General features: G+C 32.0%; 5 protein-coding genes across 6 annotated transcripts; 3 read left to right on the top strand and 2 right to left on the bottom strand.

Annotated features, from left to right (window-relative positions):
- Positions 1–875: 875 nt before the first annotated feature.
- On the bottom strand, positions 876–4,229 carry LOC108760028 (protein TAPT1 homolog). Its single transcript, XM_018505803.1, has 7 exons — positions 3,639–4,229; positions 2,854–3,008; positions 2,646–2,743; positions 2,233–2,573; positions 2,038–2,135; positions 1,750–1,965; positions 876–1,553 (listed from the first exon to the last, which is right to left on the bottom strand). Exons 1-7 carry the CDS (start codon positions 3,832–3,834, stop codon positions 969–971), a joined length of 1,689 nt encoding a protein of 562 aa, XP_018361305.1. The 5' UTR covers positions 3,835–4,229; the 3' UTR covers positions 876–968.
- Positions 4,230–4,712: 483 nt separating this feature from the next.
- Positions 4,713–8,488, top strand: l(2)41Ab (lethal (2) 41Ab). The gene is made up of 8 exons (XM_018505809.1): positions 4,713–4,984; positions 5,241–5,863; positions 6,052–6,295; positions 6,431–6,841; positions 6,911–7,432; positions 7,518–7,808; positions 7,959–8,117; positions 8,226–8,488. The coding sequence occupies exons 1-8, from the start codon at positions 4,754–4,756 to the stop codon at positions 8,454–8,456; spliced, it is 2,712 nt and encodes a 903-aa protein (XP_018361311.1). The 5' UTR covers positions 4,713–4,753; the 3' UTR covers positions 8,457–8,488.
- Positions 8,489–8,521: 33 nt separating this feature from the next.
- Positions 8,522–10,689, bottom strand: Urod (uroporphyrinogen decarboxylase). 2 transcript variants are annotated; one of them, XM_018505808.1, is made up of 7 exons: positions 10,551–10,689; positions 10,123–10,459; positions 9,844–10,002; positions 9,454–9,615; positions 9,199–9,336; positions 8,933–9,106; positions 8,524–8,733 (listed from the first exon to the last, which is right to left on the bottom strand). In XM_018505808.1, the coding sequence occupies exons 2-7, from the start codon at positions 10,417–10,419 to the stop codon at positions 8,593–8,595; spliced, it is 1,071 nt and encodes a 356-aa protein (XP_018361310.1). In that variant the 5' UTR covers positions 10,420–10,459; positions 10,551–10,689; the 3' UTR covers positions 8,524–8,592. The 2 variants fall into 2 exon arrangements, with proteins under 2 accessions (XP_018361309.1, XP_018361310.1); XM_018505807.1 differs by lacking the exon at positions 10,551–10,689 and having other exon boundaries at positions 8,522–8,733; positions 10,123–10,500.
- Positions 10,690–11,853: 1,164 nt separating this feature from the next.
- LOC108760031 (MATH and LRR domain-containing protein PFE0570w) lies at positions 11,854–15,196 on the top strand. The gene is made up of 8 exons (XM_018505806.1): positions 11,854–12,332; positions 12,451–12,654; positions 12,781–12,952; positions 13,033–13,378; positions 13,460–13,909; positions 13,996–14,335; positions 14,489–14,820; positions 14,938–15,196. The coding sequence occupies exons 1-8, from the start codon at positions 12,174–12,176 to the stop codon at positions 15,110–15,112; spliced, it is 2,178 nt and encodes a 725-aa protein (XP_018361308.1). The 5' UTR covers positions 11,854–12,173; the 3' UTR covers positions 15,113–15,196.
- Positions 15,197–18,955: 3,759 nt separating this feature from the next.
- Positions 18,956–25,383, top strand: LOC108760039 (protein fem-1 homolog B). The gene is made up of 10 exons (XM_018505817.1): positions 18,956–19,765; positions 21,764–21,941; positions 22,018–22,235; positions 22,329–22,669; positions 22,740–22,900; positions 22,986–23,290; positions 23,602–23,828; positions 23,905–24,021; positions 24,098–24,204; positions 24,298–25,383. The coding sequence occupies exons 1-10, from the start codon at positions 19,619–19,621 to the stop codon at positions 24,453–24,455; spliced, it is 1,959 nt and encodes a 652-aa protein (XP_018361319.1). The 5' UTR covers positions 18,956–19,618; the 3' UTR covers positions 24,456–25,383.
- The last annotated feature ends 624 nt before the right edge of the window (positions 25,384–26,007 follow it).

The raw sequence follows: 26,007 nt of genomic DNA, 5'->3' as shown, positions 1-26,007 counted from the left end.
CGTCGTCCTCCTCGTCGGCGCGCGGCTGCTGCGACGACGAGAAGCACAGCGAGTCGAAGCACACGCGCATAGACACGCAGGCGTCGCCGATCGGCACTCGATATTTCGTACCCTCGTCCATTCAACTTGTTTTGGTGCACGAGAGAGGAGGAGCCATACGCGAAACGTCGCGACCGGGACCCGACGAGGACGACGTCGTCGGTCGTTACTATCGCGAGAATTCGCGTGATACGCGGCTCCCGAAGAGCGGCGGACCGACGTCCTCCACCGCCTCCACGACGTCCCGCGTCCCGTTGCTCCCGTGCTTGTCGGTCGAACGAGAGACCGAGCGATTGCGCGGAGTGGGAGAGAAGAGGACGGAGCGAGAGAAAGGGAGAGAGAAAGAGACAGGGAACGATGGTTGGACGGAGAGGGATTTCGAATTGGAGAGGGAGGCGAAACTATTCGTGCGTCGCGCCACTGCACGCCACTCGTCGACAAACTGATGTGAACTGATGTAGGTATAACGAGAACTCTGGAATCAATTTAATTAGTTATATCCTCAATCCTGCTTGCTGTACCGTGAGTAAGAACGCAAACTTCATACTCGATCGTCGATAAGATAGAAAAGAAAAGTATGACTATTGTATTTACTTTTATGTAACATTTCTTATATAACGTCTTTTTATAACTCACTTTTTTTATAATTTCGATGAAATTACGATTAATTATAAGAAACTATTGAATATAAAAAAATTGCGAATAAAACGTTTTTTTATATATAGCTTATATAACAGCTATAGATGTTTAATAAGAAAATTTAATAATAAATGGTAACCAAATTTATTACTCTTACATAAATACCTTAATATATAAGTATTGCAAAAGAACGTCCATATAGTATCTGTGCATGTATATATGTACAACGAAATATGTACAATTTATAAATAAAAAAAATCATTACATTTTAATTGCGCTATTGAGATTTGTCATTGCGGAAGAAGGGGTTCGCTTCCTGTCCTTAACACAGTTTTCGTGACGTTCGTGAGCTCGTCAAAATTACACTGAAGTTTCTCACTTTTCTGCGTCTCTTCCGGCTCCAGAAACGCTTCGTTCAGACAGACGTTGTTCAAGCTGACGGCGCTATTTGAAAAGATAGCCGTGCCAAGATTTGGATTTTTCATATCGACACTATTGGCACGATTCTTCGATGGAGACTTCGTGGGAACGTCATCTTTATCAGGTTGTGTGTGCGACGACATTATATCACACGCCTTTCCAAGAATGATTAAACTATTCAATATACGAAGAGATACTAATACAAGGTAAGCTAATAATAGAAGTATGATGTTAGCGGGTCTCGCGGATGGCGTCAGAGTCGTACATAATACGCGAGCCATAGCGACTCCAAGAGGAAGAGGTATAAAGCCCATTCGCCGCGCAACCAAGTCTGAGGGATCCGAGAATGCCGTCTCTCGACGTGTCTGTGCCATGTCATAAGCCAAACTCACGGTATAATCCCTGTAGACGGTTGAAGGTAGCTCGTTGAAACGTGTGATGAACGCATGTTTTACCTTTACAGAAATACAGTGGAGATGATCTTGTGCAATTTACACAAAATTTGTTAATGGTAAGCAAACAAGAAATTATAAATGATCCAAATAGTTTAGTTGTTTAGTGATATGAATAATCCTAGTTCGATGTTTGATCGAATATTTTTCTCTCGAATATTTTGCATTTTCTCCATAATATACAATTTATTTTACAAACCCAATCAACGAGAACTTCTGCTAACAATAACGTCACGCAATCGGGTAACAAGACAGCGAGACGATCGCTATGCCATGCGTATTCTTTCATCGTTTGCAGACTCACTGCAAGAAGCAGCATAATCAGATGGAATCTTTCTCTGACGTCGGCGCAAGATAATTGGAATAAGTTGTTCTTGTCAAACTTCTTGAAAACAGAACCCTTCAATTCTACAAACTAAAAGAACTCCATGTGAAATACTTTATACAAAAAAAAGATGACTACTTTATTTTTCCTAGCTCAACTTACGTTGTTGGACATCATAATTGTGAGAAGGGCTTTATTACTGCTGTTAATTGCCACATTTAATGTCGTTGCTTGAAATAATACCAATATGCTATGTAACACTTTATGGGAAAGCAGTCAAGGTAAACATATTTTGTTGCAACTTAAATCTATCTCGATCATGATCGGATTAATCGTAACGATGTAATTAAAGGATACACACATAAGTGACGGCAAACAGAAGATGTGGTAATGTACCGAAATGTTTCGTACGAGTGGAATTCGAACGTGATCGTGGCTCAGTAGCGGTCCAAAGCAGTGCATCAATGGTGTCTTGGCCGAAAGCACTGAAAAGGCGATCTCCTACTTCTAGCATATTATAAAATATATATAGCTTTATAACTGATTGACTCTTAACTAAATGATACATCATGGAGGTGTCCACCTTCCAGGTTGCTGCCCAGCAACCCACCACTACAATTCCTTTTAACAAATCGCATACTTCAGCTGGACTCAGATATCTTTCCGCACTCTTTGCATGATCTTTTTCATTCCTACTCCTAAAAATAAGGCTGGTCAACATTTTTAGGTAAATGAATATCTTTCACTCTAAATCGATATCTCTTGTATACCTCAGATAGTGTCGTAAAGGTCTCGTTATCACTGCCCACAAAGCCATTGCAAATCTTAGTGGTAAAAATGTATACACAAATAGAAAGGAATCGGCACACTACAATGACAAAGACAATAAAACATCTAATATGTAATATACTCAATTATTCTAAGAGATTTTAGCTAGCATTCTATTCTATAGAACAATAGTTTTGTTTGTTGCTGTACCTGAAGGAATCCATACGCCATAAAGTTTTCCACTTCTCTAGGAATTTTCATAAACGAGTAAACTTTTTCCCTTCTTGCGGAAAATCTTTCCTCATCATGCTCCAACTGATAACCTCTTGTTAATTCTGTTCTCAAAAATTGCATCAACGATACCCCTATAAAAAAAAAGAGTATATTTTTTTAATAAATTAAACATAAACTTAATATTATTTGAACAAACTTTCCCAGATAGCACAAAGAGTTCAAAAGAGTTCAAAAAGAATTCAGTGATATATTATCAATTCTGAGTTCATTTTTAGATGCAACAAGAATTCTTTTCAGAAAAGGACTAAAATAACTTAATACTAATAACTTAATAATTTGTAATTGTTATTATAGCAAAAAGTAGTAAGTTAACAATTAATACAAAATATTACAAACAATAAGATTTATAACAAATACAAATATTTAAAAATCTGCTCAAAGAGAAAGTTTACAAGGATTGTTTCACATTTGTTTCTTCCTTTTCTTCATAGTTGCTCATTCGTAATAAATTTTATAGAAAATTTTAAGATCGTTATTCTCGTAGGTAATTAATATCTTATCTAATCTACTGGAGTGTGTATATTATGTGTGCTGTTGTGTCACCAATTTTTTTTTCTCTTGATTTATACATCCACTGTGCTGTACCGATAATTACATCTCTAACACGTTATAGGTATATATCACACAGTTTTCCGAGGGACGAACTTAAGACACAAGTCCACTGGAAAATTATGTTGTATCGGATGTTGCCGATTACTTACGTTGCTTCTTCTTCTGCGCATCTTGGCTGTCGGATAATTGCGGCCTATAGTGCGTAAGATCCACATTCTCCACGCGCTTGTCGTGACATGACATATGAGTTTTGGACTTGTCAGTACCGTATTGTCGGAACCTGATCGTCCTTTTCTCCGGCCAACTTTGTTCCATATTTTCATCGCTGACGCGCGCGTTCTGCATCACTATTCACTATGCCAACGTTAACCCTCAACGAGCGTTCATGCAAAGTTCGATCATTCTATAATCCCGCGACGAATCTCACGACGATTATAGAAGCATCCCATCTCACGATTGAACTTCGACGCCGCGCTGTTCCGGGCAAACTGTCACAACACCAACACGGAACTGCGGTGAAACGACTGGCAAAGTGGCAATTAACGCGCGTCACATATGACGGTGACAGCGCCGACGATGCTCTCTCTGTTAACCACGTAATGTTGATCCGGATTTCTTTTGATCCACATCGATCTACCTTGGGCGGCTCTATTAAGTAAGACCATTTGACATCTCCCTTTTTTACTGATATGTTTACAAGATCTTTCCGATATGTTATAAATTATAATTGTCGATAATTCATGTTCTTATCTTATATCACATGTTGCGGTAAAACGAGATTATCGGAAGTTTAATTATCAACTATCGATAAATAAGATAAAATTATCTTGTGGGAATATTTTATGAATTTATAAAATATTTTATGTATATTTATTATCTTAATATAGTTTTTATTATTTTAATATAGTTATTATTACCTACCTTAATATATGCTGAAAAGCTGAATTTATTTATGAATAAAAATTAAAGATATATGATGTATGTTATCCCTTTTCTTCATAAATGATGGTGATTCTTGATGTCTCACACACATATGCAATTTTATTATGCAATGTTTTTAATTTAAATAAGCCAAACTGTATTAAAACAAGTTCAAATAAGAAAATATTGATTATATACTATCATGATGATGTGTCATATACTCCCTTGACTACGAATTTGATGTGAATCAACAACAGTCTGATACGAGTCTAAAGCTGTTTCTATATATATGATTTCAGGATAGAAGCTCTTTACAAAGAATTGTGTGATACGACATTCCACAATGACTACCTTGATTGCAAATAGTACTTCTGGTCTCTCTCCTGATACTGCTAACAATATGGAACTGCCAGGGAGTCAACAAGTCACAAGAAAGTTTTGGATAGATACGAAGTCTTTAAATGTACCAGATGTTCTGGATCCAGATGACTCTTTGATGAAAAAATTCCAAAATGCTCTACGAGAGCATCTTGTTCGCGTCGACAATAAGTTAAATAGCGAAATATTAGAGCTTGTAAGTATCTGAATCCTTATTTTTTTAGACTTAAAAGATTTGTCTAGTAAATAAAAAGAAACACAAATGTTATTCTCATTAAATATTCATCGTCTACGAGAGCATCTTGTTCGCGTCGACAATAAGTTAAATAGCGAAATATTAGAGCTTGTAAGTACCTGAATCCTTATTTTTTTTAGACTTAAAAGATTTGTCTGGTAAATAAAAAGAAACAACAAATGTTATTCTCATTAAATATTTATCCCAAATATTTCAGGAGGCTAATATAAAAGTACTAGAGAAGGAACGTGAAACAGAAGGTTTACAAATGTACTATGCTCAACAGGAAGTAGCGCGACAGCAAATGACAATTGAGAAGTATCAAAGCATGATAGCAAATATGGTTTCGCAGCGCGAAGAGAAAGATACACACATAAAGAATGTCAAAGAGATTCACAAAGATACCCACGTTAAATTATTGGAAGAGAAAAGGAAAGAAGAGAATCTCATGCACGAATTAGAACAGATTACTGATTTGCAAGCGCAATTCTCAAAATTGCAAACAGAGCTCGAAAATAACTTGATTATTTCTAAACAAGTATCGAAAAAAGATAAGATAATTCAACGAGATCTAATTGCTCAGAAACAGCAGAAAGACTGCATAATATATAAACTTATGGAGGAAGTCTGGAGAATTAAAACCGAGATAGCCAATTTAGACACGCAACTGCAGTTGAAAAATAAAGAAAAAATTCAGATAAATCAGATGATCGCTGACGTTGATACTGATCTAGCAACGTTGCATAAACAGCATACGAATTTATGCAACGCCTGGAATTCTGTTGTACTGAATATTACTAATCGGAATAAAGTTTATGAGCAACTAAATACAGAGCGTGAGTACGTAATATCTCGATAATCTTTAAGGATTTGAGTGAATAAAATTGTAATAGGCGATAAAATAAGTTAATAACATACAATAGTATCGTAATTAAGTCGCATCTATGACTTTAATAGGAAGAAATAATTGTCTTGATAAAGTTTCCTCATTTGCTTATGAAAGACTGCAACAATGAATATTGTTTTAGGAAAATATGTGAATCTTTTAATACGTTACAAACGGAAATAGACAAGTTAAAGAAAGAAACTTGTAAGGAAACAGAAAACAATGAGAATCTGACCTCACTGCATATACGAATAGAAGACAATATTCTGAATAACACAAAATTGATGGAAATCGGAAATGATAAACTTAATAATTTGGAATCTGAATTAGTAAAAATAGCAAAATTTAGTGAACAGGAACAACATGAATTTGATTTAATTCAAAATGTATATAGAATATTAATGTATACTTATTGAAAAAAAAAACATAAAACATTGTTAAATTACTCTAATTAAAATATATCTCTAAAAATTTTATTTTTACACGATTATATTATCATTTATAACAGTCTTGTATTTTAGGAATGGCAATATTTGTTACATAAAGAGGAAGAAATAGATAAAGAATTTACAAAATGTCTAAATAAGCAAAATGAGTTAGAAAAAATAATATATAGCAAACTGGAAGAAAAAGTTGCGCATAACAAAGCGGCGCAATATTTGAATAAATTATTATTAGATTCTAAAGAGTCATTACAAGAACAAGAATTGTTACTAGCAGAAACAGAAAATTCATATAGCAAAAAATTATTGGAATTGGAACAACTTAATTCAAACATATCTTATGAGAAGGCAGACTTCGAGGAACTCTTGCAAAATAATAATAAAAAAGAGAAAGAGATAGATGAGATTCAGAAAGAAATCAAGAATCATGACACAGCAATCGAGAGGAAACAAATAAAAATTGTCAATTTGAACAAAACCATTGAAGAGGTAAGAATATTATTAACAAAAATTCTACGCGAATATTAAATATTTATACACTATTATTCTTTCTTACAGATATTATCGCATAGAGAAAATGGAGAAGTTAATCCTCTTGATATGAAAATAAAAACCTTGGAAAAGAATATAGAAGAAATTCAGCAAAATAATCAGAAAGCACAACAATTATGGATTCGCCAAGAAGGATATATGATTACATTGAGTCAACAGAAGGATTTACAATTGCAAGAACTTAATCTTCTTAATAAAGAAATTATGATTATGGAGCAAAAAAATTTGAAACTAGAGCATGCTTTGAAAATGCTTGATAAGGAAGATTCGAACATCGAGAGGACATTAAATCTTCTGCAACAAAGAATAGTTCAATTAAATTCACAATTAGTCATTCGAAAAGGACTGAAAGAAGAATTAGAAGACAAAAATTCTATTAAAAAAATGGAAGGGATACAAGTTCTCGAAGATGCAGAATTAAATCTAATAAACATGCAAAACGATTTAAAACAGTTATATGAGGAAAAGGCACTTTTGAAGGATAATTTAGATGCAGTGCAACAAGAAAGTTTATCATGGGAGAAGAAAGTAATATTTTAAATATTAAATATTATATATTTTTATTTATATATATATCAAGAAAAATATCATGATTTTTAATTTATGCTTTTAGGTGAAATTAATGCAAGAAGCGATGAAGAAATTGAGAGATGAACATAGTAATGGTGGCGATATCACAGTGATGAAAAGTGAAATTCATAAAATGGAAATGCGCCTCACACATTTGCGTAGGGTACAAGAAAAATTGATCCATGATATGGAGTTTTGTGTTGCACGAAGAGATATTATATTAGACAAAGCCATGAGCAAACTTAAAAAAGATCCTAAAGGACAACATAATCAGAAAGTTATATTTCATAAACGTCTTGCTGATCAAAAGTTAAAGATAAAACAAATCGTGAAGGTAAATCCTACTTACATTAAGTATAGTTTTATATTACTATATAATTACGTTAATATTATATTACTATATTACTATATATTTTTATATTACTATATAATTACGTTAAGTAGCTTAATTGATGTAACTTCTCTAATGAAGTGTTTATTATAGGATACAAAAAAGATTGAAAATAGAATATTGGAACTGGAAAATCAAATAAAGGATGCAGCAGACAAATGCAACGAATCGCAAACAGCATTGAAAATGGTGCAAACTGATATCCCAAATTTGAATCAAGGAATTACACAAATAGAAGCTGTTAAATATCATGTACGTAAAATGAATAATTTAGTTCCTCTTAACTTCATAAGATTCAAAATTACTATTTGTTTAACATTAATATTATCATAATTAAAAAAAATCTTCTGTTACATGCAGAATTTACAGACATTAGTTTTTAAGCAAAGAAAAGCTAAAATGCTAGAAGACATTAAAAGTGGTCGATATAAAATGCTTTTCAAGAGTGAAGCTACATTAAGTGAAGAATTCCAAAATGAACAGATTCTTCGTGATTATTTGAAACATGTAATGGAACGAACGAATCAAGATTTCCCTTTATTGAAAAACGATATTCAAAAAATACTTTTGACATTAGAGACATCAGAATAAAATTTTAATATACAATTATTAAAAGAAAAAGATAAAACAATGCTATGTAGTAACAATAATTGTAATTGTTTATAACAACGCAAGTAAATGCTTTGATTATAAACCATATATAATGTATTGATTATAAAACATATACTTATGCAGAATGCACTCCTTTAATAAAAGCCTCCATGGATGAAATCGGAGTATCCGGTAAAATGCCATGTCCCAAATTAGCAATATATCGAGTTTTACCAAAATTTGACACCATTTTTTGTGCACGATCAACGATTTCATCCTAAAGACGACATAATGAATAAATTCAATATCTTTATAATATTTGTGAATATTTCTCGATCGATGATTAGTAGTTAATACCGTTACTATTATTACTAATCTAATTACTTTATTTTTCAGTAATAATCATGTATAAAAGTTAATATAAAATAATTATATTTTAAATTGAAATTATAATTTTTTTAAAAGAGACAACATACCTGTGAAGAATACATTGCACAAGGATCCATATTCCCTTGTAATGTAACATTAGCACCAAGCTGTTTTCTGACTTCTATAGGATCTACAGTCCAATCAAGACCTATAACTTCATAACTTTGATCCATCGCAAGAATTTTTAAAGAATTCATGGTTGCGCCTTTTGGAAAAGCAATCTAGAAATATACGTTTGATATTTATATATAATTTATCTATTTAATTTTTAAAGTAATTTGCTGGTTAGAAATAGTTATGAAAAACGTTTTACCATAGGCACTTCTGGAATATTTGCTTCTTTCAGTTGCTTTCGTACACGTTCGCTAATTTGTTTGAGATATTTAAAAGAATAATTTGTAAATAATGCATCGTCCAAATAATCTCCATTGCTTTCAAAAACTTGAAGCAACTTGAAAAAAGGATATAACAGTTATTGCTTTCGAGTTATGTCATTATATACTGCATATACATAATATATTTTAAGAATTCTTCCCTACAAAAAAAAATTATACGTTCAATTATATACCTGAGCACCAGCTTTCACTTGCATTACTAAGTAATCCACAATAACATCTGTAATCATCTGTAACAATTTATGAGTATCTTCTGGATACTTATATAACCAGGATCTCGCCTTTGCCATTGTAGAACTGCCTCCTCCTTGAATCATGTAACCCATCAGAGTCCACTGTATATGAAACAAATTAACTATTTTATATAACATGTAATATATAAATACATTAATATGTAATATCCCAAGGAGAACAAGAAAATCAAAATAATGTCAATATAACGTCATATTGACATTATTTTGATTTTCTTGTTCTCTTTGGGATACAACAAAAATAAATTCCTTATATTAAAGAAATTCTTAGTATATTCATGCTTTGATTTTTTTGAATACTAAAATACTTGCAGGAGCTCCAGTAAATCCTATCAATGGCACTTTGCCATTCAACTTGTGTCGAGTTAATGTTATAGCATCTCCAACATACTTCAGAGCTTCATTCACATTTGGTTGTTTGAGTCGTGATAAATCATTGGGACCAGCTAAGGGCTGAGGCAAGACTGGACCCTAACAGATACTTCTTATTTAGAAGAATAAAGAGAATAAAGAGACAATAATGAATATGTAGTACATTAATGAATATCACTTGATTATTATGTGAAAATATATAATTGAGAGAGTGCTTACTACTCCCGGTACCATCTCAACTTTTAGGTCCATCGCCTGAGGGATCACCAGGATATCTGAGAATATTATACTGGCATCCAGATCGAAACGTTCTATCGGCTGTAAAGTCACCTGACATGCTAATTCAGGAGTTTGGCAAACTGCGAAAAAATCGTGCTGAGCTCTGACTTCTTGAAACTCAGGAAGGTACCTTCCTGCTTGCCTCATAACCCAAACTGGAATTCTGTCAACCGGCTCCCCACGTGCTGCCTTGAGTATCCGGTCATTTTTCAAAGGTGGAAAATTGTGCTCAATCATTCCGATAGTCCTCTGCTTCACGTTTTCCAGAATTTTATTTCTGAATAATACAATAATATTCCTCATGTTTTTACCTCAAATTCTTTTTTCCTATTTTAGTACAATTACAGTAACTCGCAGAAAATACATACAGTACTTGGTTTCAGTTGTTGCAAAGCACACAGTAATACAGTAATTCTTTGCCGATATATTTGCAGCTTCACTCACTGTTTGTGAATTCAGTACGAATACGAAATCTGACGATAAAAACTATCCATGATAGGTCTATTCTTCGTAATTACACTATGTTATACTTTCTGCACTTAAAATGAAATAGGTATATGATTAGACATTTAGAGAGAAAAAGAAAAAAGATAAACAACAAATTGAAAAGTTCAATTGCAAAAAACAAATCTGTTCACCTAAGTCATTTAATTTTTTTTATCTTACATTTCAATGCAACAGATGTGACGTAAAAAATTATCCTTCAGATGTAAAAATTCTGTAAATTTCCTAAGGCTACCAATCGCATGTGTTCTTTTGATTACAGATACAGATTTGTTCTTTGTAGCTTTTGCATTTCAAGTAAAACAAATGTATAAACAAAAAATATGTTTATTATTTCAACAATGCAGTTAAAAGAGCTGAGATTTTTTCGGAATACGTTGATATTATAAACATGTAAATCTCAGCCAAATAACAATATACAATAAGCTGTTACAGCTGTTAGAAAAATTTTAGAGGTTATGTACCAAAGAAAATTATTGATGAAGTTTGAGCGATCTCTATAATTTATACAAAAGACTTGAATAATTAGAGTATATTAATAATTGAAATTTTTTCAATAAAAATTTATCAAAGTTGTGAATGCGATTGATTAATCGCGAAATAATCGGCGCGCTCATTGGCTGGCGCATATATATGGTGGGAGGCAATCAGGTCCTCATTTGTCCGTGTTGACCAATAATGAATGCGCAAGTGTGATTTTTGAGATTAAATGACGTGTGTACTAAGCAAAGCATTTTCTTATATATTTTATATATATTTATATCAAATAATTTAAATCTCCAAAATTGAAAATTGAGCCAAAATTAACTTTAATCTGTTAATCAGAATTTTCGAAAATTTAATTTAATCAATTTCTTAGAAGTACAATCTGATAATTTTGATAATTTTTTTAAATTTTGAATCATTTATATATATTACTAAAATTTCTCTGAATATTTACATAAACACTTATACAACGTATAATATATATAACTTGATGACTATTTCTTGTCAATGCTATTTTTGTCTTGTTTCACATTTATCAGATTAAATTGTTGAAAGGGTATTGCGTCTTGCATCACCTAGCTAGTTGGATCTACAAGTAAGAACCAATCATATTTGACTGATTCTTAGCGATTATTCTGAACACGATTGAAAGCAACCATTGTTTATTCTTTGCTGTCTTCTATGCTGGGATTGTCAAACCAGCTTGATAATTTTCTAATCAAAACTATTCTTGATATATAAATTGCAAAGGACAAAGGTGACCTGTGCTGCATAAACAGAATCTGGATAGTATCGTGGAATATATAGAATATATACATTTATAGAGATTGATCGTTGAAATATAGCCTAATATCTGTGCTTGAAATTTGGCTATTTGGCACATATTCAGTAAAATATATTTTCTGCCGTGACTCAGTTGAAGAACTTTCGGATTTCGGTTCACAGTGTGTTTAATAAATCTTCAAAAAAACTACACAAATCTTTATTTTACGAGACAGACGATGGATGACGTAAATATTAACGAAATATGTCTCGATAACATAGATGTTGATATAGAAGTGGTACAACTGGATGGAGATGAGGACGATTGGATAAAATTAAGTTGGATTATCGATCGTAGTGATAATGGCAAAAATTTTCAATCATCAGGGACACAGAAGGTGAGTAATTATATTGATATAAAGTATGATATAATTAGAATTTAAGTACTGTGCAGACATAAGTAATATTAAAACAGAACTAAATCAACTAGATGCTTAACATTTTCTATTTTTGAAGGATTCAGATAATGAGATTGCACAAACAAAAGATAATGATAGTAAAGTATCTTGTACAAACACAGAATCAGATGATATATCCGATGGTATATCAGTTATAACGGAGAGTGACACAGATGTTGTTAATACAAATCTTCAAATTTGTCAATTTAATCGTAAGCCATGCAAGTCTCCACAAATGCTGGAAGTACAAACAAATAAACAGGTATTGTAGTAATTGTATTTAGTTAAAAAAATTAGTATTCTTGCGTTATCTAACAATAAGATTATATTCCAAATATCTTTAATGTTGTTTTTTTAGATAATAAGGTTTAAATCTCTTTTATTATAGAAAGATATATGGAACACTCTTATTGCTTATGTATTCGGTATAATTGTTGGTGTGACTCTTAGTTACTTTTTCACAATTCTTAAAACCTGTCCAGTCTCGAATGGAGTTGATGTTGAAAGCCTTAAGACTGCAAGTCATAACATTGTTAATACTTGCAAGGAATTGACAGATGGTAAAGATAAACAAAATGTTTTAAAAGGTCCAAGATCTATTGTAGATTCACATCATTTACATCGTAATTCTTATTTTTAGTGAAAACTATGTTGAACGAAATTAAAGCACATATGCCAACTGATATAAAAATTACAGAACAAATTTTAACACAATTTATCGAGATCACTGATTCTTCTAATAAAACAAGTAGTAAACCTGTTACAATTACTAAGAAATTTTTCAATTCTACTTCATATCCGTTGGATCAACTACAAAATTCTCTACATGTATTGTCATCACTGTCATTTATTTATGATGATAATAATTCTTTGAAAAATGACATTAATAAGACATTGGATATTGTAAATAATACAAAAGCATTTTATGATACATTGATATCACTTATGAACAACACGCAAGTTGTGTTTGATCCTATTGTCTTAGAGTAAGTATCAGTAATAAATCGATATTTAATGTCTAAATAGTAAATTATTATTGTATATTTTTAAGTTATTATTGTTTGCAGCTACTTGCAGCACAACAGTGATAGAATGCATATTGCTTCTAAATCACTTCTCACTAATTTAGTAGAAAAAGTGAGCAAAGTAATATTAAAAGTGTATAATAAATATGCTAAAGAGAGACACAGATTGAGTAAAACATTGTGTCATTTGAAAAGTAAACTACCTAATGATAAACTTTTAAAACAATTGACCGAGAATAATCAGCTGTTTAAAGATCATGATAAATTTTGTTTCTCAAACTATACATCAAAAAATTTGGTTAGCGAAATGACTGCAAAAGAAAATACAAAGACAAAAAACATAAAAGAGCATATCATAAAAACCGATGATGCAGTATTAAACACAAAGTATGATAAAAAGTATACTTATAAAATTCGAGATAATGATAAAGACGACTCTTTGAAAAATAAAAAGAAGAAAAGACAAAATGTAGACAAATTTAGTACTATGAAGTAAGTATATACTATAAATAATAACATACAAATTGTTTATTAGAAATTACTGCCATGTAATTATAAACTACTTTATCATATAACAGATTTTTGCGAAACGCCAGTCATGAGATACGTAACACTTCTCAATTACTTATCTCTAAGGTAATAGAAAATATGAATAAATTAAAATATCAATTGAGAAAGAAACTACACCACTTGAAAAATATACTATATGATAATAAATTCTTAAAACAACTGATTGAGGATAGTGAAGAAGACATTAAAGAGTCAGTTGAGTATTGCAAAGGAAAGAATGATGACTTACGATTAGATAATAGTTTTGATAATATTTTAGCGCAACTGAAAAATACATGTCCACTTTCCACTAACTTTTGTCCAGGATTTAATATTATTAATATGAGCATATTTGACACCGTATCGACAGTAAGTTGTAAATTTGTACAAAATTGTTAATTTCTCATAATTTTTTGAGTTGTAAGTGAATAAATAGTATATGTATAAAACAGTAAATATATTTAGAAATTGTATAGTATAAAAAATTTTATATGATAAATATAAATAATAAATTTGTTTCAGTATAAAACAAAGAATTACAAATATAAATATGATACAAATAGCAAGAGAACTGTAATGGATCACGAAAATTCTGCAAAAATTTTGCCTGCCAAAGAAAAAAACAGACCAAAGAAAAAAGAATATTTTAAATTAAATGGCCCCACCAAAAATGTCATTAATGATGATGCAAATTATGAAAAAAAGTATATACCCTCTCAAAATAAAATTAATAATCACATATCGGAGCACACTGTTAATTATCATATGTCTAAGTATTCTTCGTCCGACAGTCGCACAATGAAGCAAGATAATCAACACTATATAAATACAAATGAAAGGAGTGATAACGAAAGGTACTAATTTCCAACAAAATACAGTTTATATAATATTGTAATCTATTGCGAATTCAAATAACTTAATGCGCTTACAAATAATTATGATTTTTAAAAAAGTAATGCTCTTTTGTGCAGATCTTATAAGTATAGCAAGCATCGCCAACCTGACGATTCGGATTGGTATTTTCGACGAGTTTATTCCCGTAGAAATGCACGAAGACATGCGAAACAGCCTAACGATTCGGATTGGTATTTTCAACGAGTTTATTCCCGTAATGCACGAAGACGTGCGAAAAATATATATCGATAGGATGCCAAATGATTTAGAAAAATCATCGATGAATTAAATTGTTAACACAGATATATACAGAGACGTATGGAATATTCTTACATAAATTCTTACACAAATTCTTGTATGTGAAGAAAATATCTCATACAGCATATTTAATTTGTATTCTCAAATATTCCTTGAATATCCAAATGACCATGTAAATATACAAATATTAAAATATTTATTAATATTGACAGTTTTACTTACAGTTTCACATCAAAATATTTATATTGAAAAAAAAAGAAATTCTCTAAATAAAAAAAATTTTTTCTTGAAATTACAAATATCGTGCCTCAACAGAGAAAAGAAAATACAAAAGAAATTACGTCAGAGAAAATATAATAAAATATCTATGATATAGTTAATGATGATATTACATTTACTTGTAGTTTCTGAAATCTCTTTAAAAAGTAATATTTTTTTAACGCACTATATATGACATCATGTGTATTTATATGTCTTATATATAACTTTTTATACAAAAAATAATAAAATATTTTATGAATAGTTGGAACCTTGATGTAATGGATATTCAAGAATATTAGAAGTTCATAGAAATCGTCTCTAAAATGATTGTGTAGTAACGACATGTACGTGTGTTGCAGTGTCAGAATTTTTATTACATTGTGATATGAAAAGGTATCCATTTCGAGTGATTTGGAGAACAAGAATTATTGATTTCATCTTTTTTATATTCGATTTTACTTATTGATTCAAAAATATAGTCAAAATAGTTCTGAAAAAATTTAAGATATATTTTAAACAGAAAAAACAACAGTTGATTTTTATCATTATGTCGATCTATGTTAGCAAATTTCTCTCAATCTGTTCTTATTAAAATTGTGGCTTTTACTAATACTAAATAAATTAATCATTCAGTTAATTTTAATTTTAGATAGAGAGTTCGTTTCGCACGTGCATCTTTTAGGACAGAAAGATTTTTTTTCAAATATTAGTAAAACCATCTGTTTTTAATAAAAATGGATTGAAAGGGAAATTCACTGATATGGCTCAACAAAATGATAAAAGCATTACTTTTTTCTGTTTAAAATATGTTCCCTTTTTCCAAACATTAAAGCCAGTATTCATAATCTTTTTTTTTATATTTAAGACCGTTTTAAGTATAGTCTTAAATATAAATAGTTCATTTTTATTTCAAGACTGTTTTAAATAATGTTTTTAAGACTTAGATGTTAATAATGTGTTCTATAAAAATATTGATCTAGGAATATTGTAACTGTGATTTTCAGATGTACCAGATAAAATTAAGTAAAAAAATGGAATTTAGCGTGCCCCCTGCATGCTCCCCAAATCGCTCAAAATGCATATCCCCTTTGTTGCGTTTGCCATTAATGAATCTCATTAGTTGTAAAAGATTAGAGGGTGGCTTACTGTAGATATTAGGATCTCCGAATTTAGTTTCGCGCAAATACGCGCAATTGGCGCACACGAAAGAGTTTATACGTGTCATGACAATGATGCTATGATTGTACCAAGTGGTTATCGACGAGAAAACGGCATTCACCTTGTTTGTTTGATAGTTAGGGCACGTTCATACCTTAACAGAAAAGCAGCAGCCAATCAGAACTCGCTGTTTTGACGAAAGGACTCAAGAATACACAAATTACAATTTTGAACAAGCGAAGCGCTTCTGCTCTCCGAGGAGATTGTGGATCCCTAGATCCTCTTTTATCGCGTTTACAATAAAAAATAACAGGTATAGATCAACCATGGGATTTGTAGCGTACAAGATCATGAATACGCTACAAATTCCATTGTTGCTATATCTGTTATTTTTTATTGTACCACGCTGGTGATCAAAGATATCTTAATCACCAGATGGAGTCATTTTCGGCGAAAAATCGCGTATGTGGGCGCAGGTGGGATTGAACCTGGAGATCTATAGATCGCGAGTCGATCGCACAGGGCGGTAAGATATTTAACACCTCAAACTGTTGATTTCATGATAAATTGATATATTCTCATGCAAACATGGTAAACATCTCATAAGAGACTTTAAGAAGAAGACAAAGAAGAACTGCGCTGGTAGTAAGTAATACAGAAAGTCGTAATTGTCGACTATCATCGCGAATTCTTCTTAAGGTTTCTGTTTGGTTTACCACCCATCATGAAGTCTATGAAGGGTGACAGTATCATGTGATAAAAGAGGATCCAGAGATTCACAACCTCCTCAGAAGCTTTATTTGTTTGAAATTGTAACTTGTGTATTCTTGAGTCCTGTCGTTAACATAGCGACATAGCGCGAGTTACAGCTGCTGCTTTTCTGTTTTCTATTTTTCTATCAAGGTGTGAACATGCCCTTATCTTAAATTGGGTCGCGTCTGTGACAGTTGCCCGTATTTAATAATTTATCATCTCGCGTGGAAGAGTATAAGATATATGTATAGATAAAAGAAGAAAAAAAGAGAAAATATACATTTTTATAATAAATAAATATATACTATTTACAGTTATAATATAAATATATATTTTTAGTTATCTTTTAACAGTTTTTATGATGTGTTAATAAATTCATATAAATAACAATGAAAAAACGTTTGCAGCTATCCGCATATGTGTGCATCCAGAATGAAAAGTATAGCGACAGATATATTACAGAAGTATTATGTACATAGAGATTAAGTTTTCACGTCTGAAAATAATAAAGATCGACTCTATTAAAATGATTGCAATTTAGTTATAATGTGGCAAGTAAATAGAAAACAAGTTTTGTGAATCGCTCACAGTAGATTTGAATATATATTAATTTACGTTATTACGATAATTTATATTTATAGAGTTTATTAATGAAAGTTCATAAAAATTCTATACAAATAAATTTCGAAGTTTGAAGTTTTCGATTTGATTTCTAACGTACATAGAGTTATCTTATCATTAAAAATTCAGTGAAAAAGATATTTTTATAAAGAATCTCTCCCTCTCGTACATTGCGAATAAAATTCTGCGAGTCACGATACCTGCGCATTTACGCGAGATACGCAACAAATTCGCATATAAATATATGTATATCGGTTGCGATATCGTCAGCTGCATCATTTCTCGTTTTTTTGCCGAGGTAAAATTTAGAAGCAGTATTCATGAAATCCGAGTTTACACTCAATATCATCTTATAAATCTATTTTCAGATTCCATCTAGACAAAGAAATGTAGCATCAATTTAGATAATCAGCATATCGAAATCATATACATATATTTGAGATGATTTTAACCATCCGCCAGCAACATGGAATTTTAATTCTTTCATCGCAGCAATATTTGATTATATAAAAATCTAATATATTTGTCAAAGAGAGAGAGATAATTTAACAACAAATTTTTACCATCATAAAAATCGGATTGTACTTTATTTGTACGGATTTAATAAATGTATCCACTAGAATTCATAATCAAAATATCGATGGTATCTTTAAAAACTTTATGTCTGCGAAGAATTAATAAATATAAAATCAAGAGAAGTTGATTATATGTCTTGCGAAATAAGATGTGAAAAATAAAAGAATGAGCCAATTCATTAGAACATTTATAATTTCATCGATCGTCACTTATGTCCGTTTCTACTAATGTAATTTAATCTTGGATCAACTAATTCTTCATCTTTTTTTAGTAGATCGAAAAAAATAAAGAACAAGTTGAACAGAGATTAAAATTAAAAATAGAAATTTGCTCACTCCTGTAATTTTCAGGATGCATAATTGATTCCAAGATTTTATAAATATCACTTCATAATTCATATTGCGGAAAATCGCAATTTGCGCGAATTTTCATCGCGAGTTCCGCTGGTCTGAACAAACGTCGCGTCGTCATTGGCCGATTCACGTCGATTACATCGAAAAGCCCAATCAATGCTTTCTCCATGAGGAAGCGATTGTCGTCGATCGCAATTCGCGACGTCACGGCGCGCTCTGTGACGTATCCAGCGCACATTCGTCGGATGGTCGGATCCATCGGTGATCGGAAGCGAGCAAGTGGAGCAAGTGTTTCCGCAAGTTCCCGTAAGTAAACAACACGGTCTCGCGAGTCGCGACGAATAGCAAATGATTCAGATTCGTTCGGCGAATTGCTGCGCTTTCAAACGAGTGGCACGCGATCACGAAGGCGAACGGGGAATACGGGGATCTCGCCGATCTCGCGATCCAGTCGCCGCATACCAACGTTTGCCGTTGACGTCGTAGCGACAAAGTCACAAAGGGGCTCACGGCGCCGCGTAAAAACCGCTTTGTCGCGGTTTATTTTTGCATTCAAAATCGCTATATTTTTGCGTGCAACACAATCTTAAAATAGATCGCGACGACGGCGGCGGCGACGGCGGCACTGCGGCAGTGACGACGGTAACGTGCGATGTATTTTCCGCGCGCTGATGACGAGCGAGGAACATGAGTTTTGAGGTTACCACGTCTCTGAGTGGGCTCAGCTGATTCTTTTCCTGAAACCTGAACGTCGCTCGGGCACGAGCCACTCGCGAGGATGGACACTACCTGCGAGATAATCGACGAGCCCCAACAGTCGCTGGTTAAACGAATTTATTATTCGGCAAGGGACGGAATGGCGATCGCTCTTTATACCCTGCTGAACGACAAGTCTGATGTCGAGGTCGATTGTTTGATTAACCAGGTAAATCCTAATATTTTGTTGCGTCACCTTTCACTTTTCATCACTCGCGAAATCACACTGTCCGATCAGTTGTTCATTCTGACAAATGTCGGAAACACTTGATTAATCGTGAACAAATATTGTCCTTTGTCCTGTTATCTCCTGTTAGAAAATTGCAATTGCAATAAGTATTATTAAAAATAATGAGGCTAATTCTGCAATGTGCTTTTTGTTTCCTGTTCCTTGCTGTTTGTCTCTTGCCTTCTTGATCAAAAAGGCAAGAGACTAACAGCAAGAAACAGGAAACAAAAAGTACTTAAGTATTATTAAAAATAATGAGGCTAATTCTGCAATGTGCTTTTTGTTTCCTGTTCCTTGCTGGTTGTCTCTTGCCTTCTTGATCAAAAAGGCAAGAGACAAACAGCAAGAAACAGGAAACAAAAAGTAAATTGTAGAACAGCCATAAATTACTGTTTACAGGATGTTTCATTTTAATCGTAATAAAGGTAAATATTTGGAAAATATACATTTTTTTTTCACCAAATAAAAATATGGTGTAGAGTGAGATTTATTGTCTCCCTTTATACCGAACAACTTTTATTTAGAATGCTTGGTAAAATTACATATTTTTGAAATAAACATCTGTTCAAATGAATCACCTTGTATATAATTATTTGCTGTTTAGTATTTGAATTATGAACTATTCCATTTATTACACAGAAAGAAAGGAGTAATATGAAGCATTTTAAAATAATTTATGCGTATGTTATGTTAAAAGCATAAAATTCATTGCTTTTAGATACTTATTAACAGATATATACGATAATTTAAGATTGTAAGGAAAGAAAAAATGAAAAATGTGTATTCACTATTGTGTATTCACTTTATGCAAACATAGAGTGTTTTTCATTTATGCCTATTTCCACCAGTGTAGATTAACTTTAATTTCGAATTAACTTTTATTTTTTCAGTTTTAAGAATTAAAAAGATGAGGCACAAATTGTATCAAGATTAAAATTAATCTACATTAGTGAAAACAGACAATAGTAACACAAATCCATAAACATTATTTTCTGCTTTTTGCAATTCCATGAGTAACAAAAACGAACAATACTTGTATTGATTTGTGTCACCAAATTGAGGTCACCCATATACATGTATTAACAATGTATATGTGTACTTACTAAACACTTCAGTAAAACATACTAATTAATGTAAATTCTTTGCAAATAACATTTTATCAGCAACAGGTTTGTTAATTGAACTACAAGCGGTTTGATATATTTTTATTTAATTAAATTAAATTCTTTTTTATAAAATAGTTTTATTTATTGCAACATGGTGAACAATGGTACTTTGAATTGTATATTGTCTACACTTAAATTGAAAAAAATATTAAATCCATACGTTTACTAATCAACATATACATAATTAAAGTTTCCTGACTAAATTGTTCTTATATAAATATAAAATGCATCTGTGTCATGATACCCACAAAGAATTATTCAGGACAACTTGCAACACTTGTTTAGATATGTGCATACGTGAAGAAAGCTGTGTAGATGTTATTTATAATATAGGTTATAAGATTTTAAATTCTTTTTATATTACAAACATTATTGTTATATTATTATTAATTTTATAAACCTTTATGCAAATTATATATAAAATATTATATAATTTCTCAAATGTTATTTTTTAATTTAAACATATAACATATTTAATTTTTTCTTATTAAATAATCAACTTATTAAATAATAAAAAATAGTTTGCTTAACTGTAATCGGGATTTTAAAAAAAGTGCAATTATGTTTATATAACAATGGCTGCGTTCAAGAGAAAAAGCAGCTTTGCAACTGTTGTAAAATTTTTTAATTGATTGACCTTGTCCTTAGTTCTTCACTGGATCTAAATGTATAAACCAATCATATTCAAGAATTTTACAACCAGTTATAAAATTGTTTTTTCTATTAAACGCAGCCAATATTTAGATTTGTGTATTTAAATTTATATTTACAGAAAGTTCTAGAAGATGACGGACAAAGGTGCACACCTTTAATAGTTGCCGCGCGTTACGGACATAACAAAGTAGTTAGAATGTTGCTTGACAAGTTTAAACCTGATTTAGAACAGGAAGGAACGGTGAAATTCAATGGATACGTTATCGAAGGAGCTACTGCGCTTTGGGCTGCAGCAGGTATATTAAAAGAATAACATATGTAAACAGAATATTGTAATAATTTTGTAGCGCTAATAACCCATGTCGATTTTAGGAGCAGGACACTTAAACGTTCTTAAAACTCTCGTGAAGGCAGGAGCAAATGTGAACCATACAACGAAGACTAATTCTACCCCGCTTCGAGCGGCATGCTTTAACGGACGTTTAGACATTGTTAAATATTTAATCAATCATCAAGCCGATATAAATATTCCCAATATGTTTAACAATACTTGCCTCATGATAGCATCGTACAAAGGACACTTGGATATCGTGAGTATGCTCATATTAAACTCTATTGCTCGTCATGTGTTTATTATGCAATCATTGTTACGTAAATTTTTCCAATTTTTTTCCGTGATTCAGGTTAATTTTCTATTAGACAAAGCGGCAGATCCAAACAAGAAAGCTTACTGTGGGGCAACGGCATTGCATTTTGCTGCCGAATGTGGACACAATACTATCGTGTACGAGCTGTTGAAGTATGGAGCGCAAATGACGAAGAATGTGAGTGGTATGACGCCTTTAATAACGGCTGCCGAACGGACGCGCGAGGAAGTCGTTGAATATCTAATAAAAAGGTTAGAAGTGACAAAGGAAGAGAAAATAGATGCTTATGAACTACTTGGAGCATCGTACGCTAATGATAAAGATAATTATAGTCTAAATATGGCATACACGTATCTATGGAAGGCAATGCTATTAAGGTAAAAGAATAAACATTTATTTTTATCTTACCAAGTTACTATTTTACGTTGCGTATTTTTCTCGTTCTAGGTATAGTGATACTGAAAATATTATACATAAGCAACTAGGTTCAACTGTGAAAGCATATGAGAACTGGAAAGAATGCGAAACAATAGAAAGTTTAGAAAGTATCAAATTCAATCCCAATGCTATACATATGGAATCGCTTGCTATTCGGGAGAGAATATTAGGTAAATATGTGTTTCACACATACTTGTATTATAAAGTAAGATTGTGTTTCCTTTTTTACAAAAACTAATACTGTTTGCTTTTCAGGCCTCCATAATCCGGAACTGCCACATCCTATAGTATTCAGAGGCGCTATATTTGCGGATAACGCCAGATTTGATAGATGTATAGATTTGTGGTTGCACGCTTTGAAATTACGACAACTCAATGATATATCCGTTGTAACAGACCTCCTTCGATTTGCGCAAGTTTTCTCGCAAATGATACATGTGGGCGTCGATCTAGATAATTTACAAGTGATAAATGTTCTGGAAGCAAGCGTAACAGAGTTGAATAGAAACAAGGTCAAAATCCAGAATCCGGATTCTAAGGATGACATCGATCAATGTGTTGTAAGTTCAATAAAAGAGACTTTGATTTATGGACTACATCTTACACTATAATCGTATGCATTAGTGATGTCTAGTGTGTCTGCGCTCGACAATATATTTTCCTGCGATATTTACGGAACGTTCTTTTCGCTTGCATAGCTAATGCCATAGTTCAACTGCTTATGTTAGCAAAAAACAACAATAGGTGAATTACATGAAGTATTTTTATGAATATGTCAACATAATAGACTAGATTAGTGCATGCGACTATATCATATTACTGTGACAAACAAAAACATATCTCTATATATTTAGAAATAATGTCTTCATAGGAAGAGATGGAATCGAATATTACAACAACTCTATATATTTTAACGATTCTGACAAAACTGATGACTCTTAATGGAAACAGTGATGAATCAGATTTGACACAGGCACATCATCTAGTACACAAATTATGTGCGTTAAAAGTATGTTTGAAAGATGGGCAGACTTTATTACATCTTGCTGTAAATGCTGAAACTCCTGTCGACGATTTTCATACTAATGATGTCTGCAAGTATGTCAAAATGCCATAATAAAATAGGATTAACAATCAAGATTAGCATTGAACAAATTATTTGCGTGAATTCCAGATTTCCGTGTGCAGCTACAGCACGATTATTGATTCGTTGCGGTGCTGACATAAATGCGATGGATAACGAAAGAAATACGCCGCTTCACGTTATTGTTGGTTACAGTAAAGCAATTAGGTATGCTGTTAAAATTATAATATTATTAAACTTTATACCGATATAGATTTGATCATTTAAAAAATATTTTTTTCAGCGATTTTGCGACCTTACATTCAATTATAATAGATCTGATTGAAGCTGGAGCACATATGGATACTGTAAATAATAGAGGTCATACCCCGTACGATGCGGTTACTACGGGTAAATTTGCAAATTTTATTAGTGATTTGCGTATTTTGTTGCTGCGTTATCATGTGATTATTTGGCCAAAATTCAATTTAATTTCTATTTCAGGTGTAGCTAAAATAATATTACGTACTCGGACTAAATTGTCCTTAACGTGTATGGCAGCCAAAGCAATTAAGACTTATGACCTACCGTATCGTGGTAACGTTCCACGTTCACTTGAAAGCTTTATAGAACTTCATGGGCCTGGACTTAATCAGAGTTGACAAGTCTTTAACATTGCCACAAAAAATCGAAATTTTCTTGTACAAAGTATATAATACTTGATATTTTTATACAAAAAATACGCTAAATATTCGAATAATTAAAAATTTTATCACACAATTTAATCTATATGGAATCAGGATCTTCAATCTCGTGAAAAACACCGATGTGTGACTTAAACAAAATTGTATAAAAATTATAACGTGAAAAATGTGTTTTACGATATATATATAAGATTGATACAACTCTTATTCAACGATGCACTCTGAAATATTGTCTTTTTATATTAAACGTACTTTTTAGATGATAAATAGTATTGCTACATGAGCCGTATTCCAATATACATTCTTAGTTCTGAAAATCTATAGTTCACGTTATGCATACCGTAGATTTTTAGTTCTGACTGTATATCGGAACACAGCTATAGTCGCTGCGTTATAAAGTATTTTAAATAATTAGCCACTGTGCATTCAATTTTTGCTGTCGTTTTCACCAATTTTAACTGTAATTACTGTGATAAATAAAATCAAATTAAATATACTTTTCAAGCTATACAAGTTGTGAGTTAGATACTTTTTGCACGTATTGTTCGATTATGTGCTGCTATTCCTCTTTGTTAAAGACGTCTGCTGTAATACGATCTGGAAAAGCATAAAATATATATTTTCGTTATTGCTATATTAAATTTATTTAGTATTTACACACGCACTCTCTGTATACAATCGTGTGAAACTAGGAAGATAATAGTAAAATATATAAGAATATACATATCGCACGACACTTTACAATATATTATTTACAATGTTTACACAGACTCGTTTATCTTATCTATTTTACACATTTTACAACGGCGCTCGCTTATCAATAACACTTCTGTACAAATATACACGTGTGTTCAAAATCTTTTGGCAAAAAGAAAAGAAAAAAAAATAAATAGAGTAATCCTTAGGCAGGTACAATCTATTCGCGGCGGCAGGATTTACGTAGATATGCATTCACTCGTGTCTAAAAAGATGGAATGCATACTCTTCGTTGCTCCGTGTTAGCGCGTAACCGGACATACCGATTTACGCATCTAATTTGCTGCCCTGTCCCTTTAGTCCTTTTAAAACACTATGACAACATTGCGGAAACGTTAATGCGATCCAACGACCACAGTGAGGTACCCATTCATGTACATTTCCAGTACAAAAACGGTCAACGTTGCCTCGGTTGATACTTCATCGCGTGTAGAAGAGACATTTCTACATCGCTGAAAATATCATTAGTCAATTGCGTATTTCCGACACGTGATTTCATTGCTCACTTGTTGAAGTGTTACAATGTTTCTCGCAGTGTGATATGTTATAGTTAGTGATGCGCAATATTTGCCGACATTAATCGTTTCATACTTTTATCGCGTTTATTTCCACACACACCGTTCATCTCATTTTCACGAATGTCTAATCGACATCTAACGCATTATGTGAGTTCGTGATTGCGCAAGTACATAAAAAGTTACATATCTCGCTTGTACATATTTTTATCACTCGATATAATTTGCCTTTAGAGATA

The sequence above is a fragment of the Trachymyrmex cornetzi genome, unplaced genomic scaffold (assembly GCF_001594075.2).
Source record: "Trachymyrmex cornetzi isolate Tcor2-1 unplaced genomic scaffold, Tcor1.1 scaffold212, whole genome shotgun sequence".
NCBI classification, from domain to species: domain Eukaryota; kingdom Metazoa; phylum Arthropoda; class Insecta; order Hymenoptera; family Formicidae; genus Trachymyrmex; species Trachymyrmex cornetzi.
The sequence above is the reverse complement of the archived record's forward strand: the minus strand, read 5'-3'. Positions and strand labels throughout refer to the sequence as shown.